Source organism: Lagenorhynchus albirostris, chromosome 5, assembly GCF_949774975.1.
Source record: "Lagenorhynchus albirostris chromosome 5, mLagAlb1.1, whole genome shotgun sequence".
NCBI lineage: Eukaryota > Metazoa > Chordata > Mammalia > Artiodactyla > Delphinidae > Lagenorhynchus > Lagenorhynchus albirostris.
In genome coordinates this window covers 7,512,869-7,535,892 of record NC_083099.1, presented here as the reverse complement: position 1 = coordinate 7,535,892, position 23,024 = coordinate 7,512,869, and the positions used below count along the sequence as shown (strand labels likewise).

General features: G+C 44.5%; 1 protein-coding gene across 1 annotated transcript in view; it reads left to right on the top strand.

Annotated features, from left to right (window-relative positions):
- The window catches only part of KAT2B (lysine acetyltransferase 2B), a 102,912-nt gene that overhangs the window by 33,954 nt on the left and 45,934 nt on the right, over positions 1–23,024 (top strand). Inside the window, exons 3-5 of the mRNA XM_060149541.1 lie at positions 15,244–15,389; positions 20,389–20,481; positions 21,969–22,150. Of these exons, the coding sequence (XP_060005524.1) occupies positions 15,244–15,389; positions 20,389–20,481; positions 21,969–22,150 (421 nt within the window). The remainder of the gene's footprint in view (positions 1–15,243; positions 15,390–20,388; positions 20,482–21,968; positions 22,151–23,024) is intronic.

Genomic DNA, 23,024 nt, shown 5'->3' with positions numbered 1-23,024 from the left:
TCGTTGTTGCCTGCAAGTTCTAACTTACTGAATTCGTGGGTTAACCAGACTTGCACACCTCACCTCCTTATGAGGCAACAAGAGAGACTCTTTAGCTTCATGAATCTGCTGGGGAGGCTTCACGTGGGAGACAAATCCTGCAGTGTTTGCATGGATTCCTCATCTGTCTCTTCCCGGGTTTTCCCTAAGAGCTGGTTGACTGGGACGGAGTTGGCGGGGGAGTGAGGGAGACGGGGATTGCCAAATAAGATGAAACGTGGCAGCCAAGCTACTTAGATGAACACATAATATGTCCTGATTCTGATTCTCATTTTTCTTATTATTTTCTGATTCCCTGAACTTTCTGGGAATGTTTATCTTCATATTCTTTAGTTTCCTGTGTCTGCGAGCTCTTTTCTTCCTTGGGGTTGTGCTTGGTAAATATTTACTTGTGTTTTCCCTTTCAACTTTCTTATCTGTCCCTGCAAGATAATCATTGTCAGCCTGGCCATATAGACTCTGCCAGAAGTAGTCAACAGGCCTGTGCTAATATGTTCTGTGTCCTGATCCTACTTTTAGGATACAGATTTTCTTTTTAAATTGTATTTTGTTTGAGTGGGTAAGGTTACTGAGAAATTCGTTTTCCCGACATATTAAAATTCCAGTTCCCAGGGGATCTGGGACTCCCGTACTTATTTTATTTACTTTTCTGCCTTCAGCTATCTGGTCTCCCAAAGAACGTCTCTGTGTCCAGTTTACTGTCCAGTGTTGCAAGGACGCAGCGCCAGACATTCTCACTAATGTACTTTGGCCTTTTCCATTCTGACCCTTTATAAGGGGGTGGCTCCATTTGTTTATTTATTTTTAAATTTAAACTTTATTTATTTATTTTTGGCTGTGTCGGGTCTTAGTTGCGGCATGCAGGATCTTTCATTGTGGCACGAGGGCTTCTCTCTAGGTGTGGCGCATGGGCTCCGGAGTGCCTCGGCTCTGTAGTTGCAGTTCTCTGTCTTAGTTGCCCTGTGGTGTGTGGGATCTTAATTCCCCGACCAGCAATTGAACCTGTGTCCCCTGCATTAGAAGGTGGATTCTCAACTGCTGGACCACCAGGGAAGTCTCTATTTAGACTTTTTATTTTATATTGGAGTATAGTTGATTAACAATGTCATGTTTCAGGTGTACAGCAAAGTGAGTCAGTTATACATGTATCTATTCTTTTTCAAATTCTTTTCCCATTTAGGTTGCTACATAATATTGAGCAGAGTTCCCTGTGCTCTACAGTAGATCCTTGTTGGTTATCCATTTTAAATATAACGTGGGTACACGTCAATCCCAAACTCCCTAACTATCCCTCTCCCACACCCTTCCCCCCTGGTAACCATAAGTTCATTCTCTACCTCTGTGAGTCTGTTTCGGTTTTGTAAATAAGTTCATTTGTATCATTTTTTTAAGATTCTGCCTGTAAGCGATATCATATGATATTTGTCTTTGTCTGATTTACTTCACTCAGTACGACAATGTCTAGGTCCATCCATGTTGCTACAAATGGCATTATTTCATTCTTTTTTTATGGCTGAGTAATATTCCATTGTATACATGTGCCACATCTTCTTTATCTATTCATCTGTGAATGGGCATTCAGGTTGTTTTCATGTCTTGGCTATTGTGAATAGTGCTGCTGTGAACACTGGGGTGCGTGCATCCTTTTGGATCATGTTTTTCTCCAGATATATGCCCAGGAGTGGGATTGCAGGGTCATATGGTATGAGTGGCTCCTTTTAGCCATCATCTTTCTCTAAAGCTTCCTGCTGATATCAGATGGTGGAGCATCAGCCTTCATTAGCCTGGAGTTAGGTCTAGTCTGTGGAATCTTCCCGGACAGGGGCACGAACCCGTGTCCCCTGCATCGGCAGGCGGACTCTCAACCACTGCGCCACCTGGGAAGCCCAGAGGAATATCTTTGCTTTTAACTCACCTTTTCCACTATCGATCCCTGAGTGATGCCTTTTAGAATTGCCTCAGGAAATATGATGCAGTAGAGAACTCCCTAAACACTGGACTTGAACTGTATTTGGTATTGATTGGGAAATCCTATTATCCTACACCAATTAACATTTCAAAACAGAGTCCTTTTTCTTTGTTAGCTGCACAGATTGTCTCCTTTCTGAGCAGGTCAACACACAGGAATGCCCAAAGGCAGAAACAGCCTTTCTCAAAGAAAAGCCAACTTTGTTCCCTTTTATATTTCTTCACAAGCTTTGAAAACAAGTCCCCTTATTTGACAGTACATGATCGAGAATGGAAAAAAAGGGTACATATCCTTTGACCTGACAAATCCATGCCAGAAAGTTAACCTAAATATAAATTAAGATGTGCCTTCAGATTAAAAGGACAGCTATTATAGCCATATTCATGCTATTAAAAAAACTAGAAACAATCTAAATATTCCAATGGAGGAGATCCTTGGTTGAATTATGAAAATATATATTATGAAATTCAATATGGCTCTTAACAAAAGATGTGTTTTCCAGCATGGAAAGATATTCTTAATGTATTATTAATGAAAAAAGCAGGTCAGAAAGCAGCTTAATCGGAGGACTAAATGACAAGATCCACCAGCGCAAGTTCAAATCCTTGCTCAACAGCCAGTAGCTGTGAGTTGCGGCATATTATGTAATCAGCCTGGCCCTCCAGTTTTTCAGTTCTGAAATGGAGTTAATAATAGTATTTACCTCATGGGAGCGTCGTGAGGATTAAGTGAATGAATGCCTATCAGAATTTTAGCACAATACCTGGAAGACTAATGTGTTCTTATTACTCTTATTAGGGTTCTTTACTTCAAACAACACATGGGAACTCTGTCCAGTTTGAATGAGAAAACCGTATTCATAAGAAGAGTACTGGTCGCTTCCACAAGCCGGAAACAGAGGGAAACCCGGTATCAGTCAGGTCCTGGGATCCCAGCTGCAGGAATTCATGGGCCTTCTGTCCAGGACCCTGTATGATTCAGGTCCATTAACCTCTGTCCCTGGGAGTATTGGTTCAAGATTTAAATCCTCAGAGGAGGAGCTGATTAGTGTGGTATCTGTCACTCACCCAGCCCTGAGTTTCACCCCGTGAGAACTACCCAGAAGGTGGTCAGTCCCAAATGCAGGGCTGCTGACTTGAGAACAGCACCATGAGGATAATCTCATTTCTTTAGATAATATTTTAATACATACGAACAGGAGATCTGGAAGGACATGTGTTGCACTGCTGACAGTGATTTTCTCAGGGTATTGGGGTCGTAGGCGTTTTAAAAATATCTTCCCCCTGTCGGTTCCTTTCTCTTCTCTATTCAGTTTGCTTTCTTAGAATTGGGATGTCTGCATATTTTCAAGTGCTCTTGGAATTATTGCCCGAATGCCATAGATTATTTACTGGTCTTAGTGCCGGAGCTCGAGAAAAAATTTTCCTCTTCTAGAAGGAGGATTATGCCTCCTCCCCAACCCCTTTTCTTAAAGACCCTTTTTTTTTTTTTTTTTTGGCCGGGCCGCAAGGCTTGTGGGATCTTAGTTCCCTGACCAGAGATTCAACCCGGGCCCCCAGCAGTGGGAGCCTGGAGTCCTAACCACTGGACCGCCAGGGAATTCCCTTTAAAAACTTTTTATTGTGGAAACTTCCACCTATGCATCAAGGTAGGAAGAATCATTTAATAAACAGTCTTGTATCCATCAGCCAGCTTTAACAATGATTAACATTTGACAATTTCCCTCCCCACATTTTTTTTTTTTTTTTTTTTTTTTTTTTTTTGCCAGACATCTTTTCTTATTCCTGCACATGACTTCTTAAATATTACCAACAAAGTAGAGGTCGGGGTCTAGGGAATTCTGTCCAGTGTCATGCAAGCTTGAATTCTCAAAAACATTTCGATTTGTGTGCACTGTGCTATTTTCACAGTGACTATTCTGAGTATGATGAGTTTAGATCCTACAATATATGTAGTGTTCTTGGACTTGTCAAAACAAAACACTCAGGCGTATCGATTGAGATGGTGTCTGTTCTGTTGATTTGCTGTTGGGTGTCCTTTGGCTCAGCCATACACGGTCTTTTGACAGTGAGCTCTGGTTTCACACGGTCTCCTGACAGCGACTTGCATCCCAGGCGTCCTTGGCCTGCCTTAATTTGATACTCTTCTGTGTCTCCTGGGTGTCAAACGCAGGGCTACTGCAGGGCTGATGCGCTGATTAAATAGAAAGAACATTCGGGCAGGAGTTAGAAACTAACAATTCTGCGCCTGGCTTGGCAGTTTACCAGTCCCCTAACCGCCTTGCTGTTCAGTATCTTCATCCACAGAATGCAATTGTTAGTCTAGACCTACGCTGTCTAATACTATAGCCACTTGCTACATTTGGCTAATGAGCCCTTGAATTGTAGCTGCTCTAGATTGAGATGAGCTGTGGGTGTGAAACACAGGCCAGATTTTGAAAGCTTAGTATGAAAAAGAAGTGAGATATCTCATTAATTTTGATTACATGTTGAAATGATAATATTTTGGGTTAATAAAATGTATTATTCAAATTAATTTCACCTGTTTCTTTTTTCAGTGTTGCTACTGGAAAACTTAAAATTACATGTGTGGCTTGCATTATATATCTATTGGATAGTGCTGGCCTAGAACATTCTACTCCATTCTCTGAAATTATTTGATATTTGGGATTGGTACAAGTACATTCAGCTTATAAAAACTTGGCGAAGGATACTAACAAAGTACTTCAGTTGGCCCAAACACGTCTCCTTACTTTAGTATTAATCAAAATTTCTAATTTTGGGACTGCTTGTTTAAATGGCAACCTCCTTTTATGACCAGGACAGTAGGAAACACCATTGTGATCAAAACACAATTGGAATTTTTGTTGTCATTTTGGAGTCCATTGTTCTGAACTGTGCCTGAACATACTGATTATTAAATTTGACGATTGATCATTTTTTGCAGTTTTAGGAAGGTTTCTGATTTTTTTCCCCTTTTTTTTTAATTTAATTTTTTTAATATTTTTGGCTGCATTGGGTCTTCGTTGCTGTGCGCGGGCTTTCTCTAGTTGCGGCGAGCAGTGGCTACTCTTCGTCGTGGTATGCAGGCTTCGCTTTGCAGTGGCTTCTCTTGTTGCAGAGCACGGGCTCTAGGTGCACGGGTTTCAGTAGTTGCAGCACGTGGGCTCAGTAGTTGTGGCTCGCGGGCTCTAGAGCCCAGGCTCAGTAGTTGTGGCGCATGGGCTTAGCTGCTCCGCGGCATGTGGGATCTTCCCGGACCAGAGATCAAACCGGTGTCCCTTGCATTGGCAGGCAGATTCTTAACCACTGTGCCACCAGGGAAGTCCCGGTTTCTGACTGTTTTTTAATGTCATCAGTTTTTTTCTGATACACACACATATATTTAAACATCACAGAAGTGGAAATTGGTATATATTCCTATGGTTACCTCTGCTTACCTGCTTATTTACGGTAGAAACTTTCCAAGGAAAGTAAAGACCAGCATTAACAGTTACACCAGAGCTTATTTCTTGAACAGTACGAAGTGTCTTACCAGTATTTTTCTCATGGACTATTGATCCAACAGCTCTTCTCTGGCTTTGCCGCATTTGCAAACCCCTTCACCACTTAGTCGTCCCCATTTACACATGTCCCGGGCAGACGCCAAGTGAAAGAAGTATGGGGCCCGGCCAGCACATGGACACAGCCGCCTGGGTCAGGTCTGCGTATTCCTCTTGGCTGGGGGTCCTCTGGTTTTCTACACGGGCTTCAGAGTTGTCAGGACCTGTGAGTCTGGTACAGCCGCAATTAGGGGATAAACCTGGTAGCATTTTTCGTGCTCACCTGACGTAGGTTATTACTTTTCCCTGTGCTCCTCCGGCCATGAAGTCCTGTGGATGTTGTCTGAGTGCACCTCCCGCCAGCTCTGCCTGGATTCAGGCTGCTTCTCTGCCTTCTGTGGTCGCATCTGCAGCCTGGAGGCCCCATCTCCACCTGGCTTCCCAAGAAAGCACTAGCGACCTAATGTGGTCACATTCTCCTGCTTCAGCCCACTGGGCGGCCTCTCATTCTCAGGATGAAGGCCCACTTCAGCTGAGCGTGCGAGGTGGGTCAGGCCTTTCCTCCTCCTGGGTTGCATTTTGGTCCCCGGGCCGCTCCACCTTCTCTGAAGGGTCTGCACACTTTCTCCCACCTCTGCCTTGGATGTGGAGGTGCACAGCACCTGCCATGCCGCTCCTTCTTTCTCTGCTGGGGGAACCCTACTCACCTCCAAGGCCTGATTCCCCCAGCCCTTGGTACAGACAATAAAGGACTTCCTGGAGCTGCACGGCAGTGTTCCTGCTTGTATAACTATAGTTCTCTCTACCCTTATTGATTTTCTGGACTGGACTGAGATGAAGGACTGACTTTTTCTCTAGTTCCTAATACATTTAGTTCCTTGGGTATAACTGGATTGTTTCATTAGTAGATATCCATTACATTTAGTAATACTAAAGAGACGACTGGTTGCATTTATTTGCAGAGGAGGTTTCATGGTTTATGATGGGTACCTGTCCTGTGCAACATCGTAGCCACCTGTGGCTGCTCGAGTTAAAATGTGCTGCCCTTGGAAAATGCACACCAATTTTGAAGACTTAGTATGAGAAAAGAATGTAAAATATTTTTAATATTGAGTACATGTTGAAATAATTTAGTATATATTAGGTTAGATAAAATATATTAAAACGAATTTCACCTATTTCTTTTTACCTTTTTTTTTTTTTTTTTTTTTTTTTTTGCGGTACGTGGGCCTCTCACTGTTGTGGCCTCTCCCGTTGCAGAGCACAGGCTCCGGACGCGCAGGCTCAGCGGCCATGGCTCATGGACCCAGCCGCTCCGCGGCATGTGGGATCTTCCCGGATCGGGACATGAACCCGTGTCCCCTGCATCGGCAGGCGGACTCTCAACCACTGTGCCACCAAGGAAAGCCCTCTTTTTACCTTTTTTAAAGTGGTTACTAGGGACTTCCCTCGTGGTCCAGTGGTTAGGACTCCGTGCATCCACTCCTGGGGGTCCAGGTTCAATCCCTAGTCGGGGAAAAAAGATCCCATAAGCGGTGTGGAGTGGCCAAAAGAAATTAAAAAAAATAAAATAAGTGTTTCTTGACCATCTATTATAAGAAAAAATAAAGTGGTTACTAGAGTATTTAAAAGTTTATATGTGGCTCACATCATATTTCTGTTGGACTGAACTCTCTTAAGGTTCTTACTCTTTTTTTTTTTTGCGGTACGCGGGCCTCTCACTGTTGTGGCCTCTCCCGTTGCGGAGCACAGGCTCCGGACGCGCAGGCTCAGCGGCCATGGCTCACGGACCCAGCCGCTCCGCGGCATGTGGGATCTTCCCGGACCGGGGCACGAACCCGTGTCCCCTGCATCGGCAGGCGGACTCTCAACCACTGCGCCACCAGGGAAGCCCCACTTTTATTTATTTAATTTAAAAAAAATTCCTTTTAAAAAATTTATTTTTTATTGAAGTATAGATGATTTACAATGTCGAGTTAGTTTCAGGTGTACAGCAAAGTGATTCAGTTTATCTATCTATTCTTTTTCAGATTCTTTTCCATTTTAGGAAACTACCATTAAATTATAAGCCTTTTGCACATAGTCAATTCAGAAGCTTTCACTGAAAGACGTCATTCGACCTCTTCTAGCCTTGACCTCAAATTCCCATGAACAAAAACTATGTTTGAACAGCTCACGGATCCTGCAGATGCTGTGCCCTTTGCTTTCTTTCTGGTCCAGAGGAGCGGAGCTGTGGCAGCAGCAGCCTGCCCAGCGGCCGCCTGTTCCCGCCGCAGGGTGCGTGAGGACTGGCAGGCTGTCCGCAGGAGAAGTGCGGGACAGGTGTGCGGGGCCAGAGCTGAGTGCGTGAAGGTCACAGCCTGCGGTGACAGTGCGCTTCCTGTCCCCAGCGAGGCCACAGCTGCACTCTGGTTCCTGGCAGCAGGTTTTGGCGGGTCGCTGTGGCACCCTGGGTGTTTGCAAGTCTGACTCAGCCCTGCGGGGTGGTAGGGTCCACCCTGCTGGGAGATGCAAGGTGGTGGCCGCCCAGTCCTTGATGCACCGCGTCCCCCGCATCCCCCTGCGCCCCCATGCCCTGGACACTGTGGGCAACAGCGCTCAGCAGAAGGGAGCTTTTCCCACAGGTCAAGGGTTGGCCATTCTTGGGTACTTATGTGGATGCTTTGTACCAGGCTCTTGGAAGACAATTTGAAATGAAAGTAGGGTCCTTTTACATCTGATTCTCAAATTCTAGATGGAAGGATGATTTTTTAAGAAAACTATTTATTTGAAAATAATTTCAAACTTACAGAAAAGTCATGATGAGAACAGTGACAAGGAGCATCCCACGTATCTTTTGCCCAGATTTACCTATTGGTAACATTTTGCCCTATTTGCTTTGTCATTTGCTCTCATATGTATGTTTGCGTGTGCCTGCGTGTGCACACGCACACAGATACACACACAGACTGATATATACGAGTCTGTGTGTGTGTGTGTATTTGTATGTATTATACTTTCTTCCTGGACCATATGAGAATAAGTTGCATTTACATCCTGGTTTTTTTCTCTTAAATACATAAGTATGTATTTTCTAAATTTAAGGATATTCTTTTTTTTTTTTTTTTTTAAGTTTTAGTTTTTTTGGCCACACCGCACTGCATGCAAGATCTTAGTTCCCCGGCCGGGGATCAAACCTGGACCACGGCAGTGAGAGCGCCGAGTCCCAACCACAGGACCGCCAGGGAATTCCCAGATACTCTTTTACATAACCTCCGTTTAGTTACCAACTTCAGTAAATATTAACATTAATGTAATACTTAATCTACTGCTTGTATTCCAGTTTTATAGTTGACCCCAAAATGTCTTTGCGAGCGTATTTTCCTCTCCATTAAGCACCCAGTCTAGAATTACATATGTATTTAGTTGTCATGTGAACGGAAAACAGTGAGTCTTCTCACACCCAGCACTTGCGGAAGGCTTCTGACACCAGATGTGCAGGTTTTTCCACACCGAGCGGTTCTCCAGCTCTCCAGCAGACACTGACTGGGTGTCCTGCGACTTAACTGGATTCTGCTACGATCTGCCTGTAGTTAGCACAGACCCCACAGGGTAAGGGCTCAGATGCCGATTCCAAGCTCAGGTCCTAACCCGTGCTTCTGACTGATGGGCTGTGTATCAGAGGTTCCTACGGCCCCCTCCTCGAGTTGGATAATTTTCTAGAGCGGCTCAGAGTTCTCAGGAAAACAGTTGACTTACTAGATTTCTGGCTTTCTATAAAAAGGATGCAAGTCAGGAACAGCCAGATGGAAGAGATGCACAGAGCAGGCTGGGGTGGAAGGAGCCCAAAGCTCCTCTGCCATGTCCAAGCGAGCTGCCCTCCCAGCACCTCCAGGCTTCAGCTACTGGAACCTTCACATGCCCTTCAGTTAGGGGTTTTAACGGAGGTCTTGTTTACATAGGCAGAGTGATTGATTAGTGATTAGCTCAGCCTCCAGACCCCCTTCTCTCCTGGGGAGGTGGAGGGGGCTGGCTGAGTTCCAACCTTCTCATCACGGGTTTGGTTCCCCTGGCAACCAATCCCCATCAGTAGGGGCTTTCCAAAAGCCCATTCACAGAAGCTCAGGTGTGGTCGAAAGGGACACCTTAGGAATAACAACAGACACTCCTTTCACCTTTACTTATGAAATTCCAAGAGATTTGGAAAGTTTACTAGGAAACTGTGCTAGGAAAGGAGACAAAGACCAAATATATGTTTCTTTATATAAATCACATCACAGCCAGCCTCTTTAGTCTTCTCCGACATGGAACGGTTCCTCTGCCTTTTTTTTTTCTTCTTTTTGGTCTTTTATGATATTGATGTTTCAGTGGAGGAATGTTTTAAATGTTGAGAACAAACCTGTTGAAGAGCTAGGAGAAAATACATTTTTGTCATCTTTTGGTTCTATGGGAAAGACCTTTGCAAGCAAGACCTTAAAGAAACGCCAGACATACATTTGACTTTCTGAAAAATGTAAAATTCCTATATAACCAAACCACAACCTAACAAACAAAACCCCCAGTGAAATCCAGGAGGATAGACAGAAAGCTCTTTCAAGCTATTAGAAAAAGACCCACATCCTAAAAAAGCAGGCAGAGGGCGTGAATAGGTAGTGCACAAAAGAACAAATACAAATGGCCAGTAACATGAAAAACAAACAACTCCAAGGGCGTTCCAGCGAATGCAAATCAAAACAGTGGGGGACCCTGATTAATTTTCAAAAGACCGATGAAATGACTGAGCATGATTCTTCACTGTTGGCAAGCGCGGGGAAAGGGGTATTCTACCACACTGCTGATAGGATGTACATGGATGCAGACTTTATTGGGAAGATGCATGAGGGAACATGTATCAAAGCTTTAAATGGCATTGACTCAGTGTTATGAGTTCTGTGGCCGATTAACCACTGTAGATGTGTACATTGTAGTCTGCAGATTTTTATTATTATTATTTTTTGCGGTACGCGGGCCTCTCACTGTTGCGGCCTCTCCCGTTGTGGAGCACAGGCTCCGGACGCGCAGGCTCAGCGGCCATGGCTCACGGGCCCAGCCGCTGCGCGGCATGTGGGATCTTCCCGGACCGGGGCTCGAACCCGCGTCCCCTGCATCGGCAGGCGGACTCTCAACCACTGAGCCACCAGGGAGGCCCGATTTTTATTTTTTTAATATATGCCTCCAGGCTTGTAAATAATAGAGGCATATCTCTTCAAGAAAATATGCTTTTGGTTCATCAAAGGGAGCTTATTTGCATCAAAAAGGTTTCTTTGGAAAACATTAAGAGGTTTTTTTTTTTTTTCAATAATAAGTGGCTCTTTTTAGTTAAATACGAGTTCAGTAAGTAGTTTCGCTTTACAGTTAGAGTGAAGTGTATCTGGGTGTTGGCATGACGTGGTGTTGACTGTGGGGTCTATCTAATTCTGCTCAGCAGCCCCCAAGAGTCAGGAGACGTCTCTGGATTTGGTGGAGATGGGGTTGATGAGGACAGTGGGGCTTTAGGGAGACTCCCATGGCAGCAGAGCAGTCTGGGGGTTGTTTTGTGCCGTGGGCTTGAGATCCCAGTGATCACAAAGGTAGGGGTGGGAAAGCTTAGCTGCGTCCATCCGGTGGTGGCACTGGTTGGGGGATGAAGGACAGTGAGGGAGTGAGTGCCAAGTTCCTTGGCAAGAGGGAGTTGCTGTTTTGAGGATGGCCTTGAGGATTTTAATCCTGGAGTCAAGTTTGCCAGGATGGTGGTGCACTGGTTGTTGGGATGGCGAGGTGGTGAGGTAGGGTGTGGGGATGGATGATTCGGATGGGAGGAGACGTTAGCTGGTGATGTGGATTTGATGAGAGGGAAAAGCTGAGTGCTAGATGCTCAGAGACTGAAAAGGAGTGTTGGTGAAAGGGGCCCATGCTTGGAGAGTCTGAGAACGGGCAGGTGCAGACGACTACACACTGATGCAGCATGGTTGTATCTGCCCGTGCCGGCTTTCTCACTCTACGGAAGCTTCTCTTTCATGGCAACTTGTCCAGAGCTGCTTTTTTCCTTCTCAAGTAGATGGTCCACTCCCTCTGTTTTCATCTAATCTTCCCCCCACCCCACTCCATCATTCATTCTAGGAAGCTTAACCCTTTTCGTGCACTGTCATCCTTCTGCCTCAGTATAGCTCCCTTCACCCCCCGACCCACCCTTCCTTTATTCTTGGAGGAAGATTCCTACCCTCTCGGCTGTGAGGAACACCCCCGTTTGTCCAGCACAGCCTCGCCCTTCCTCCCTCTGGGAACCTGCAGCTTCCTTTCCATTTCCCCATATCTCCAGCTCTAGTCCTCTGTACTTGGGGTCACACACAGAGCTTGGAGGAGAGATTATGGATTTCCTTATGCACAGAATCAGAAGGAAATGGACCTCCTCAGGTCTCATGTCTTAAGCATTTTAAGTTTCATCTAGTCTCTTCAGAATATCGTGGTTTTCAAACCATGCAGCTTAGAGCCCCAACAAGGGGAGGGGATGCTGGGCCCCATCCAATTCCCACCCCATTTTGAAAATTGGAGCTTCCAACCTCTGTTTCAACCTCTGTTTAGAAAGAGCAGCTCTTTCTAAATTCTGATTAAGGATTTATCTGGGCAAAGCGTTTGTGGCTTAAAGAAAGTGAACCACTGGTTTCAAAAGTGAATCATGGCGTATACTTCTACGAGTTAAAGCCACTATATGTTAGCACCTTAATTAGACTGTTTCATATTTTGGAGAATCTGAAGGCATTTATATTATATTGGAGACTGATTGCTTTCATAACTTATCACTGGAAAGAGATGAAAACATTACAAGACCAAAACAGTCTTAAATAAAATTGTTTCTGTAAATAAGTGACATAAAAATTTTGACCTACTTGTCAGAATAAGGCCTGTCTCCCAAAGGCTTCGGACTAACCTCAAAGACAATTTTGCATTCCTGAGAAAACAAGATGACCCAGCCCATGTTCTACCTAAAAGGGCATCTATTAGAAAGTGATGAAGCCACGTATTGTAGAGCCAAGTAGAAAGTAATAGATTTGAATACTGACGTTCGTGTGTACATAACGTAGTAATATAGTGTCGGCGTTGTCAAGTTGAGATGTATCTGTGGATGTATCTATGGTACCTAAGGCAGACCTCACCACATTTCCTTCCTCCCCTCTTCCCTGTTAGAAACGCTGTCTAGAGGTGCACACCCGTGCACATGTAGGTGTCTACACACCTACGCGCATCACCAATGGCCTGTGACTTGGGACCTTCCCTCTGCCTTTCCATTGCGTTTCTGCATTAGAAAGGAATGAAAGGTGGGTGGCCTCTGCCCCTCTAACTTGAACCCCTTTAATCTGGCTTCCTCATGGACGCGTGGAAGGCCCACCCTCTTGGTATGTAATCCTCTTACCTCTCTGAAAATGCTTTTGATCGGATATCTTCGTTGGAGGTCCCACAGATGCAGAATCAAAGACGAGGATGTGAGTGCAAGTCCTAGTTTATCTGGGATGGAGGTAGGGGAGTGGGAAAGTGAGACCAGGAGGAGAAGGTGGCCGATATGGGTGCATTATTAAGCCAGTTCCCGCTGTGGGCCACAGGTGGGTAATTCTGTGGGGAAGATGTGAGAGCTGGTCTGGAACACTTAGCTCAGAGCTCTTCCCCCCGAGGGGCGGGGCAACTGGGGTCTTTATACGCCAACTTGAAGGCTGCTCTTGAGGGGCGTGTAGGTGGCAGAGCAGATTATGGTGACAGGAGGGAATAGAGCTGCTGGCAGTTGGAGGCCAGGAGATGTGCTCTGAGGTGGTAAGGGAAGGGGATCTGGGTGGGGTACCAGCTGCGTTCTCTATCCCAGACTTCGGCCTGGGCTTCATGGTTTGATCTCTGGAGTAGCCTGACCCATGCTTGACACCTGGATTGTTCCTCGAGAATCTTTAGTTCCAACTCCCTTTAAAAAGGCAAGGAAAAGCCTACCCTTCTCCATAGTTTAATCTTTCCTCAGAAGTCATCTCAAGCGCTTCTAGGTCTAAGCATTTTCGGTCAACATACCTGAAATGGATCGCTCTCGAAGGGCAGTGCCTGTTAGCACGGTGAGCACAGTGATTAGTTCTGGGGACACAGACCCGAGAGCCACGGTCCCGCCCAAGGTGCTCCTGGGCTCCTGGTTGGGTACTGGATGGCTTACCTAGAGAGAGTCCCTTCCAAAGGAAAGGGGCTTGAAGTGAATCACCTAGTCATCCAAAAACTATGTGCGTGGGTGCTTCAGAATTTGGGTCAAACATCCTTTGCTTCCAGACCCCAGCTCTGCCTTGTTGGCCAATTGACATTGGAGGAAACAGCATTCAGTCTCTGTGGGCCTCAGTTCCCTCCACCGTAAAATGGGGCTACTCATCCCTCCTTCATAGGATTATTTTGAGGATAAAACATGTTCATCTTGAAAAATGGGCTGGATTTGGGAAGAAGAGAGGACGGGGTGTGGGAGGGGAGGAGGGTGATGGATATGCCACTTAATGATAGTGAGACAACAGAATAAAGGTAGGAGAGGTGGGTTTGGAGCGTGACTGTGCAGGGCGTTGAATCTCAAACTCAGACAGGCCTTGGGGCTCTGCTGCAGAGATAGTGAGGTTTCACTGCATCTCAGGAGGGCTGAGGAAAAGGGCCTTCCTTCAGTTTTTACTGATACTCTTTTTTGGTCATTCCTGATATGTGATATTCTTGGCCAACAGAACTGTTCACAGAACTGTTCACAGGACTTAGAGCTAAACCTTTAGGGAGCCTGGTTTTGGGGTCCTTCTGAACCCGCAGTCCTCAAATCCTGGATCCAGCCTGTAGGACCACAGGACCCTCTTGGCACGATGAAAATCGGCTTATATGGAAACATATAAGAATTTAACACCGTCGTACCCAGACTTGATGCCAACAAGTTCCAGATCTTAAAACCGTACATTAGCCGCTGGTCATTTTCAGTGTTGGAGGGGGAGGCTCGTGCTTGACAAGGTGGTGGTCTCTTACAATTATAAGTCGATTTTGTGTGAAGATATCAGTCTTATAGGGGTTCAGAAAGTTCCTCTATTGACAGTGCAGTCTGATGGGTTGACATTCCAGAAGGTTCCTGGGAGAGGATGTTCTATTTTATTTTATTATTATTAAAATTTATTTATTTTTGGCTGTGTTGGCTCTTCGTTGCTGCGCGCGGGCTTTCTCTCTAGTTGCGGCCAGCAGGGGCTACTCTTCGTTGTGGTGCGCGGGCTTCTCATCGCGGTGGCTTCTCTTGTTGTGGAGCACAGGCTCTAGGCGCGCAGGCTTCAGTAGTTGTGGCACGCAGGCTCAGTAGTTGTGGCTCGCAGCCTCTAGAGTGCAGGCTCAGTAGTTGTGGCACACGGGCTTAGTTGCTCCATGGCATGTGGGATCTTCCCGGACCAGGGCTCGAACCCATGTCCCCTGCATTGGCAGGAAGATTCTTAACTACTTTGCCACCCGGGAAGTCCAATTTTTATTTTATTTTTATTTTTGGGTACACCACTCAGCTTGTGGGATCTTAGTTCCCCAGCCAGGGATCAAACTCGGGCCCTCTGCAGTGAAAGCACGGAGTCCTAACCACTGGACCGCCAGAGAATTCCCGAATGTTCCATTTTAACATGGAGACTGTTGGTGGTTTCCATCTACTTCTCACCTGTGTTCCTTTGATCTTTATCTTAAGCCGCTCACGTTTCCCACCTGGAGAATGTGTCAGAGGAAGAAATGAACAGACTCCTGGGAATCGTGTTGGATGTGGAATATCTCTTTACCTGTGTCCACAAGGAAGAAGATGCAGATACCAAACAAGTTTATTTCTACCTATTCAAGGTGAGACTTCCACATTTTGAAGAGCTTTTCTTCTTTCTCTCACTGTTCAAATATGCTCATTATCAATGGGCCAGGTCACGTGGGAACGCTCTCAACTTAGATACATCTGGCCCTCGGGTTTGCAGGAGCATGTGTTTCTCCGTGAGGGACTCTCTAAAATGACCCACTGTACTTTGAGCACATCACTCTCCTCGAGAGCCTTCCTACTTGTACACAGAGCTGAATATCTTTACGTGCTTATAGATTTCTTTCCATTGCCTATCCATCCATCCAACAAGGACTTACCACATACCTGCTCTATGCATGGCGCTCGTGTAGGCATGAGGGATAGATCAGTGGGCAAAACAAAGTCCTTGCCCTCATGGAGTTTACATTTCAGTAAGAGAGGCAGACAATCAACAAGTCAACAGTATGTTTGCCGGTGGTGATAAGTGCTGTGAAGAGAGACGAAGCAGGGGAAGTGGCATCAGAATGGCAGGGATGCCGGGGGGCTGTGGCGACCTGGTGCTAAGGAAGAGCAGTTAGGAAAGGCCTGTCTGCGATGACAGTTGAGCAGAAACCACAGCGGGGGCATGAGAGCCACCCCTGAAAAGGGCCGGGGAAGCGCCTTCCAGGCAGGGGCGTGTAGACCGTGTTCCGAGTGAGCTGGACGTGACCCCCCAGCATGGTGGGGCCCAGGCGGCAGGGGGAGGCAGGAGAAGTGGCTGGAGGGATGCTGCTAAGATAAGACCTCGACTGTTCGAGGGGAGGAATCAAGAATGTCCAGATTTGTTTTGGCGTCTTACCGCTGTTCTCTGTGCCTGTTGACACCAGTCACCCAGCACTGCTGCCACTCCCCGCCTCTGCCTCTTCATGGCTCTGCCTCAGCTCCATTGGGTCCCAGCCCCTCCTTTCCCACTGATATGGGTCTCCCCACGCTGGTGATGGCGATCAAGACTGACAGATGGGGGAGGGAAACCGGGGGTGGGAAAATGGAGAGAGGAAATTCAGGTTGCCCAAAATAGATGCACAAAGGAGGCCGACAGAAGGAATAATTTAAAAAGCCCCCAGAACCTGCTACTGAGGGCACTGTTGATTATGTTGTATTGTGTAACCCTTATAAGGATCTCTAAAAACAAAAACAAAACCCCAAACACTCCCCTTCCCCTCGGGGCTTACAGCCAGGAAAAGTTTGGCCTCTCCTAATGAGGGCTGGGCTTCATTTTGTATGACGAGGAGAGATCCATTTTCCTTTGAGTTTCCTCTTTTGCTTTGGCTGCTAGGAATCTCAGGGCAAATTTTATACCCAATTCTTAGAACGTTGGTGAGGGCAGAGGGGTCTGAATTTACTTGAAATATGTGATTTTCCCTTTTCCCCTTTTACTAACTTTTGTTTTTTATTGTACTACTGGGGTTTTGGGGGTCGATGGGGGACAGGAGTGGGAGAGGGAATTCTATTTTCAACTTGTGGAGTCACATGGGGCTGTTAACACTAAAACGGTAAATGTTGGGGTGGGGTGTAGGGGGAGGGAGGAGAAGGCAAGGGAGAGAGACCACAGCCATTAGCAGGCGCCAGGCTGCTCCAGGTGACAACTTGTTGACATGACCGTGAGGCCTGAGTCATCTGGACTGAACCCTGGCAGGTTCATACTGTTTAGAGCTTCTTTGGAAAAAGGCCTTAGTTGAAGGAAAACAACGTCTGCATGACTGCAGCTATTATTTGTCTTGGAACTCAGCTCCCTGGCGGGCGGTTCCTCACCGCCCTGCTGGAAGGGAAGGTTTCCATCCTGTCGGCCTCCTCTAGGTTCTGTTTATAACCAACCAACAGGCCAGAAAACACTGCTCCGCTTTGAAGTATGTTTTCTCTCTCCCCTTCTTACCTCTCTCATCTTTAGCCATGCAAATATCTTTGCTCTTGAGAACAAAATCCAAAATATTCAGCATTCTCCCCTCTCCTCCCCCAAAGTCATTCTTGGGGCAAATAAGTTATAAATCATCCGTTTCTTAGTTTTGGAAGAGGAGTTCCTGTGTCTCTTATGTCTCCATAATTAAATTAAATTAAAATGTTATTGTGCATTTTAGTAGCATTTTGGAAGCTTCTTCTGCCTTAGAGGTTGAAAATGAACTCGGTGAAAAGCTGCTTCCTGAAGCTCATTTTATCCTAGTGTTTGTCAGCGTGGTTCTGGAGCTCAGCTATAGCTGGGTTCCAATCCTGGCTTCATCACTTAGTGAATGTGACCTCAGGCAAGTCGCGTTTCCTTATCTATAGACAATGATAGCACCTACTTCAAGAGGTTGTTAGGAGGATTAATGAGGTAATACAGATAAAGAACCACAGAGAGTGCCTGGCAAAAGTCAGGAAGCAAATCCTTGCTGCTATTATTAAAGTCTTCGTATATACGCCTATTTATCCCAGCTTCATCCTTTTGTAGATGAAGAAGCGGAGATTCGACACCTCCCCAGTTCATCCGTCTACCTCCAAATTGAAACCCTCAGTGGGTCAAGTTCCCAAATGGTCTTACTTTAACTGGACAAAAATGTAGGCAGCCAGAATTATTTGTATCTAAATTTGATAATCAGTCTTTTTATATCCTTAGAAACACATACAACAACTTATCATCATGGCACCTTTATTTTTGTAAAGATGGGCATGATACATTGATAAGATAAGCAAATACTACATGTGAGTAATTTATTTGGCACCTCTAGAAGGAAATGAGGCCCTTATAAGACCCGGCTCAGGGGGCACACAGGGTGTTCTTCAACCTTGGGGGTTCGTCTATTTCCACTAACTCCTGGGAGAAAGTTTGCCATGTTTTGTTTCTATTGAAAAGGCAATCAGTGGAGAAAGGAGAGAAAGATGTAAATAAATGTGTAATAAATAAATAAATATGTAATAAATAAATGAGTGAATGAATGAATGCATGGTCGTATATCATAACTGGCCCATGTGTAAAGGTTACTGAAGGTTCAAGCAAAGGTTGAAGGTAAAGAATTTCAAGATCAAATTTTTTTCAAACTAGGTCTTAACGAGTGGTTCCGCGTTCTTTTTACTCTCTGATATTTGCTCTTTGAGGGCTTTAAATTCCAATGGCAGGGATTAAGAGCGACGTTTTTGTTTTATGGGCGTTGAGATGCCAGAAGACTTGGCCCGCATTCTGTGGATGGAGAGGAAATGAAAAAAGACCTCAACAGTGAAAGTTGCCAATTGAGAGCCCTACGGAATTCCTTCCGGAAGAGCCTGGGCCCTGGATTATGTGTGCGACACACAGCCGTCACACACAGCCCCTGCGCACACAGTGGACCTCGGCCTTTCAGGGGTTTAAATCAGGCCATCCGGAGCATGAGCACATCTGCAGCGGCCTGGATGGGCGTGTGCAGAGGGTGCAGTGTCCACCAGCCTCTGGGTCAGCAGAAGGCACGAACAGAGTGGGGAAGGGCGAGTGAGCAGGAAAGGTGTGGCGCGGCTGTGTGCTCCCGGCTGCCCAGAACACGAAAAGTGTTTAGCTTCTCCCAGCTCTGGTCATGGGCGTGAAGGCAAATTGCGTTACCTGGTAGTCACCCATGTTGTTGATCTAAGGATTTACTAACATGTAATTAAGATAAATAGAATATGGTAGCTTCCCTTTGAAGGCTGTGTGTGTGTGTGTGTGTGTGTGTGTGTGTGTGTGTGTGTGTGTGTGTGTGTGTGTGTGTGTGTGTGTGTGTGTGTGTGTGTGTGTGTGTGGTGTGAGATACTGTGTATTTCAGAGAAAAGCCTAAGCTTAAAATGTCTCAAAATAAGATGTTAAAATGAATTCCCTGGTGGTCCAGTGGAATTCATTCCACTGCAGCGGGCGCGGATTTAATCCCTGGTCAGGGAACTAAGATTTTTCTTTAGCACGTCACGATTGCAGCGTGCATGTGCATGCCGAAGGCACCGCCAAAAACAAACAAACAAAAAAGAATGCTAAATTTGTTACTCTTACGTATTACCTTTAATCCACATCTTGGCTGATTAAATATTTTAGGAATAAAATAACATCAAAGTTTAAATGGGGCTTCTAACCTCCAACTGATGCAGCCTCAACTGTACTGAGCCCTTAAATTCCCTCCAAGGCTGACCTCCTACCTCACCTTCCTGCAAATGCTTTTCCGTCCTCTTGTGTTTCATGCTTGTCCTCCCTTCCAGACTCAGTTTATACCCTTCCTCTTGTGTGACATCTTCCCTCGGTAAGGCAGACTTCTGAGCTCTCATCCTCTGGGCTTTATACTGCACTTACTGCCTTTGCAACTTATTTGGAATTTCTCTTCTGCCAACCTTTTTTTTTTTTTTTTCCTTTTGTATGTGGGAAGACAGCATGGTATGGCCTGGCCCAGCTCCATTATGTGGCCTCTTTTTTTTTTAAGGTTTTGTAATACTTTTATGATATTATTAGTATTAAGCAAGACAACATTATTAATATTATTTAGAAGTATCGTTAAGACCTAAATTCTGATAAACAAAAAGAGGAAGAGTTGACACATTAAGTAAATTAAAATAAAAAAAAATTATAGAGACCATAAATAAAGCTAAAAGGCAAACAACAGAATGGGAGAAAATATTTGTAATCTTTTTTCTTTTTCAATTGGGGTGTAGTTGTTTTACAATGTTGTGTTAATTTCCACTGTACAGTGAAGTGAAGTAGAGTTCCCTGGGCTATATAGCAAGTTCTCATTAGTAGTTCTCATTAGTAATCTGTTTTATACATATTAGTGTATATATGTTAATCCCAATCTCCCAATTCATTCCATCCCCCTTTTCCCCCCTTGGTGTCCATAAGTTTGTTCTCTACATCTGTGTCTCTATTTCTGCCTTGCAAACCAGTTTATCTGTACCATTTTTCTAGATTAATGTGGCCTTTTTTTCCCAGCAAGATTGTAAGCTTGGAGAGTCCATAGTGTCTGTGTGTGTGTGTGTGTGTGTGTGTGTGTGTGTGTGTATGTGTGTGTGCGTGCGTGTGTGACACTGACTGATTTTTTTTAAATGATTTCCTTACAGCTCTTGAGAAAGTCTATTTTACAAAGAGGAAAACCTGTGGTTGAAGGCTCTTTGGAGAAGAAACCCCCATTTGAGAAACCTAGCATTGAACAGGTAAAGAGATACAAGAGAAGCCCCTTTTTTAGTGCTTTAAGGCTGAACAAACGTTCTCATTTTCATCCTCATTGATGGCTTAGAGATGTTCAAGTCGGTAGGAATTGTCTTGGGCCCTTTGGATCGGAAGTGAATACTTAATGTAATAAATGATCTAGCTTGTGTCTCTTAGGGTTGCTGAACGCTCAGAATTCACTGTGTGTTTGGGAAAGAAAATAATAGAGCATGTAGTTCCTCAGAACACATGAAATGGGCTGTTTCTTGGTGTTGACTTTTGTTTGTTTGTTTTTGCGGTTCACGGGCCTCTCACTGTTGTGGCCTCTCCCGTTGCGGAGCACAGGCTCCGGACGCGCAGGCTCAGCGGCCATGGCTCATGGGCCCAGCCGCTCCGCGGCATGTGGGATCTTCCCGGACCGGGGCACGAACCCGTGTCCCTTGCATCGGCACTGCGCCTCCAGGGAAGCCCCAGTGTTGATGTTTTAAAATTAAGTCTTTGTCCCTCTGTTTGCACTGTTGAAAAGTCTATTGAGGCGAGGGAATTCAGGAGCAATGTGAAAAACATTGTAAGTCAACTAAAAAGCAAGCACAGAAAAGAAATGAGATTTTGTTTGCAGAAATTGGCTTCCTGGTACATTAAGATTCCTGTAAAGAAGCCGAGATTTACTTGGGGAATCTGTTGATATGTATAGACCTTTTCTATTAGGTGTTGTCAGGATTTCTCATCAGTATCAATTTTTTGGCCCATCATTGTTCGCCTAAGTAAATCTCAGATACTCTGGACTGAATTTCTTGATGAGAATAATTACAGAAGACATGATATCAGAAACAAATAAATGTATTTTATCAGTTAGTTTTTCATAGAAAAAACGTTGTCTCCAATCCCTACGAAATAAGAATTCATTGTTCCTTTATTTGAAATTAAATTAGATGGGAGTGTTCTGAAGAAAGATTAAATTAATCCACAAATCCACAGATTATTATTTTAAAAGGTCATAATTTTGAATAAGAATTTTCTTTTGGTAGGTTTACTAAAACCGAAAGAGGATAGTAAAAGTTCAAATTCTAGTGGTTTAGTTCAAAAATTAAAATTTTATGAATGTAAAAACATTATATTTATCCAAGAATCTCATTATATGTGAGCTACTGTGTTGACAGTACAGCAAGAGTTATGCTGCAAAAGAGCCATATTTTATTGTTTATGGGGTTTTGACTTTTTCGGTCCGTGATTTTGAATTTTTCTTTAGCACGTCACGATTGCAGCAGGCATAGAATTGCAACTCACAGCCTCTGTGTCTTGTCACTTTTCATAGACTGTGATCTGGGGCATGATTCCTTCTGGGCATTCCTGTTTTCTAAGAGGGAAAAGGAAGAGGTTTTTGTGAATAGAGAAATGTCTTTTCTTTTGCTAATGACCACCAACGGGGCTGACTATGTGAGTGTTCAGGATTGCACAGCTGCGTGAATAAATTGCCTTTCCTCCTTTTAAGGGTGTGAATAACTTTGTACAGTACAAATTTAGTCACCTGCCATCCAAAGAAAGGCAAACAATAGTTGAGTTGGCAAAAATGTTCCTGAACCGCATCAACTATTGGCATCTGGAGGCTCCATCTCAACGAAGACTGCGATCCCCCAACGATGATATTTCTGGATACAAGGAGAACTATACAAGGTAAGCAGACGGCCGGTTCTTCTTCTTTGGCCCATAAAGTACGTTGCAGACATAACATCGCTACTTGCCTCTGCAAGCAGAGGGTTGCCCAGTTATCACGGGACTCCATCAGTTAGAGAGAACGTCGAATTTAACTCCCCAGATTCCTACTCTTCATTCATAGCATGATGTTTTGGAGGGTGAGGGATCCAAATCATCTAGACCTGAACTCTTTAATATGATAGTTGCCAGCCACATGTGGTCACTGAGCCCTTGAAGTGTGGCTGGTATGAATGGAGATTTTAAGACTGTACAAAAAAAGAAAAAAAGAATGTCAAGTATTTCATTAATAGTTTAATAGATTTTTATATTGATTACGGGTTGAAATGGTAATATTTTGGAAATATTGAATTAAATAGAATATATTAAAGTTAATTTCACCCGTTTCTTTTTACTTTTTTAATGTGACTTACTGGGAAATTTAAACGTGTGGCTTACATTTACATGTGTGGCTTGCATGGTATTTCTATCGAGCACTGCTGATCTACATAATTATACTGACTCTGTAATTATTATATAGAGACATCATTAAAAAAATAAGCAATGACCGTGAATATAATAGTGTTAAAATTTTTTTTTAAAGAAGGAAAGATCACCATAGTCCCAGCAGCATGGTATAAATAGTATCGTTATACATATTGTCTTACAGTCACTGTCCCTTTAAATAGCTATTTTACATTTGTTAGAATGAAAGAAAATACAAAATTTGCATCCTTTTTGTCCCCCATTCAGACGTTTTACTGGTTGTATTATAGTCTGTTGAATTGATGTACTGTAAATTTACCTAATCATGTCCCTGTTGGTGGACATCAAACATATTCCTGGATTACACATC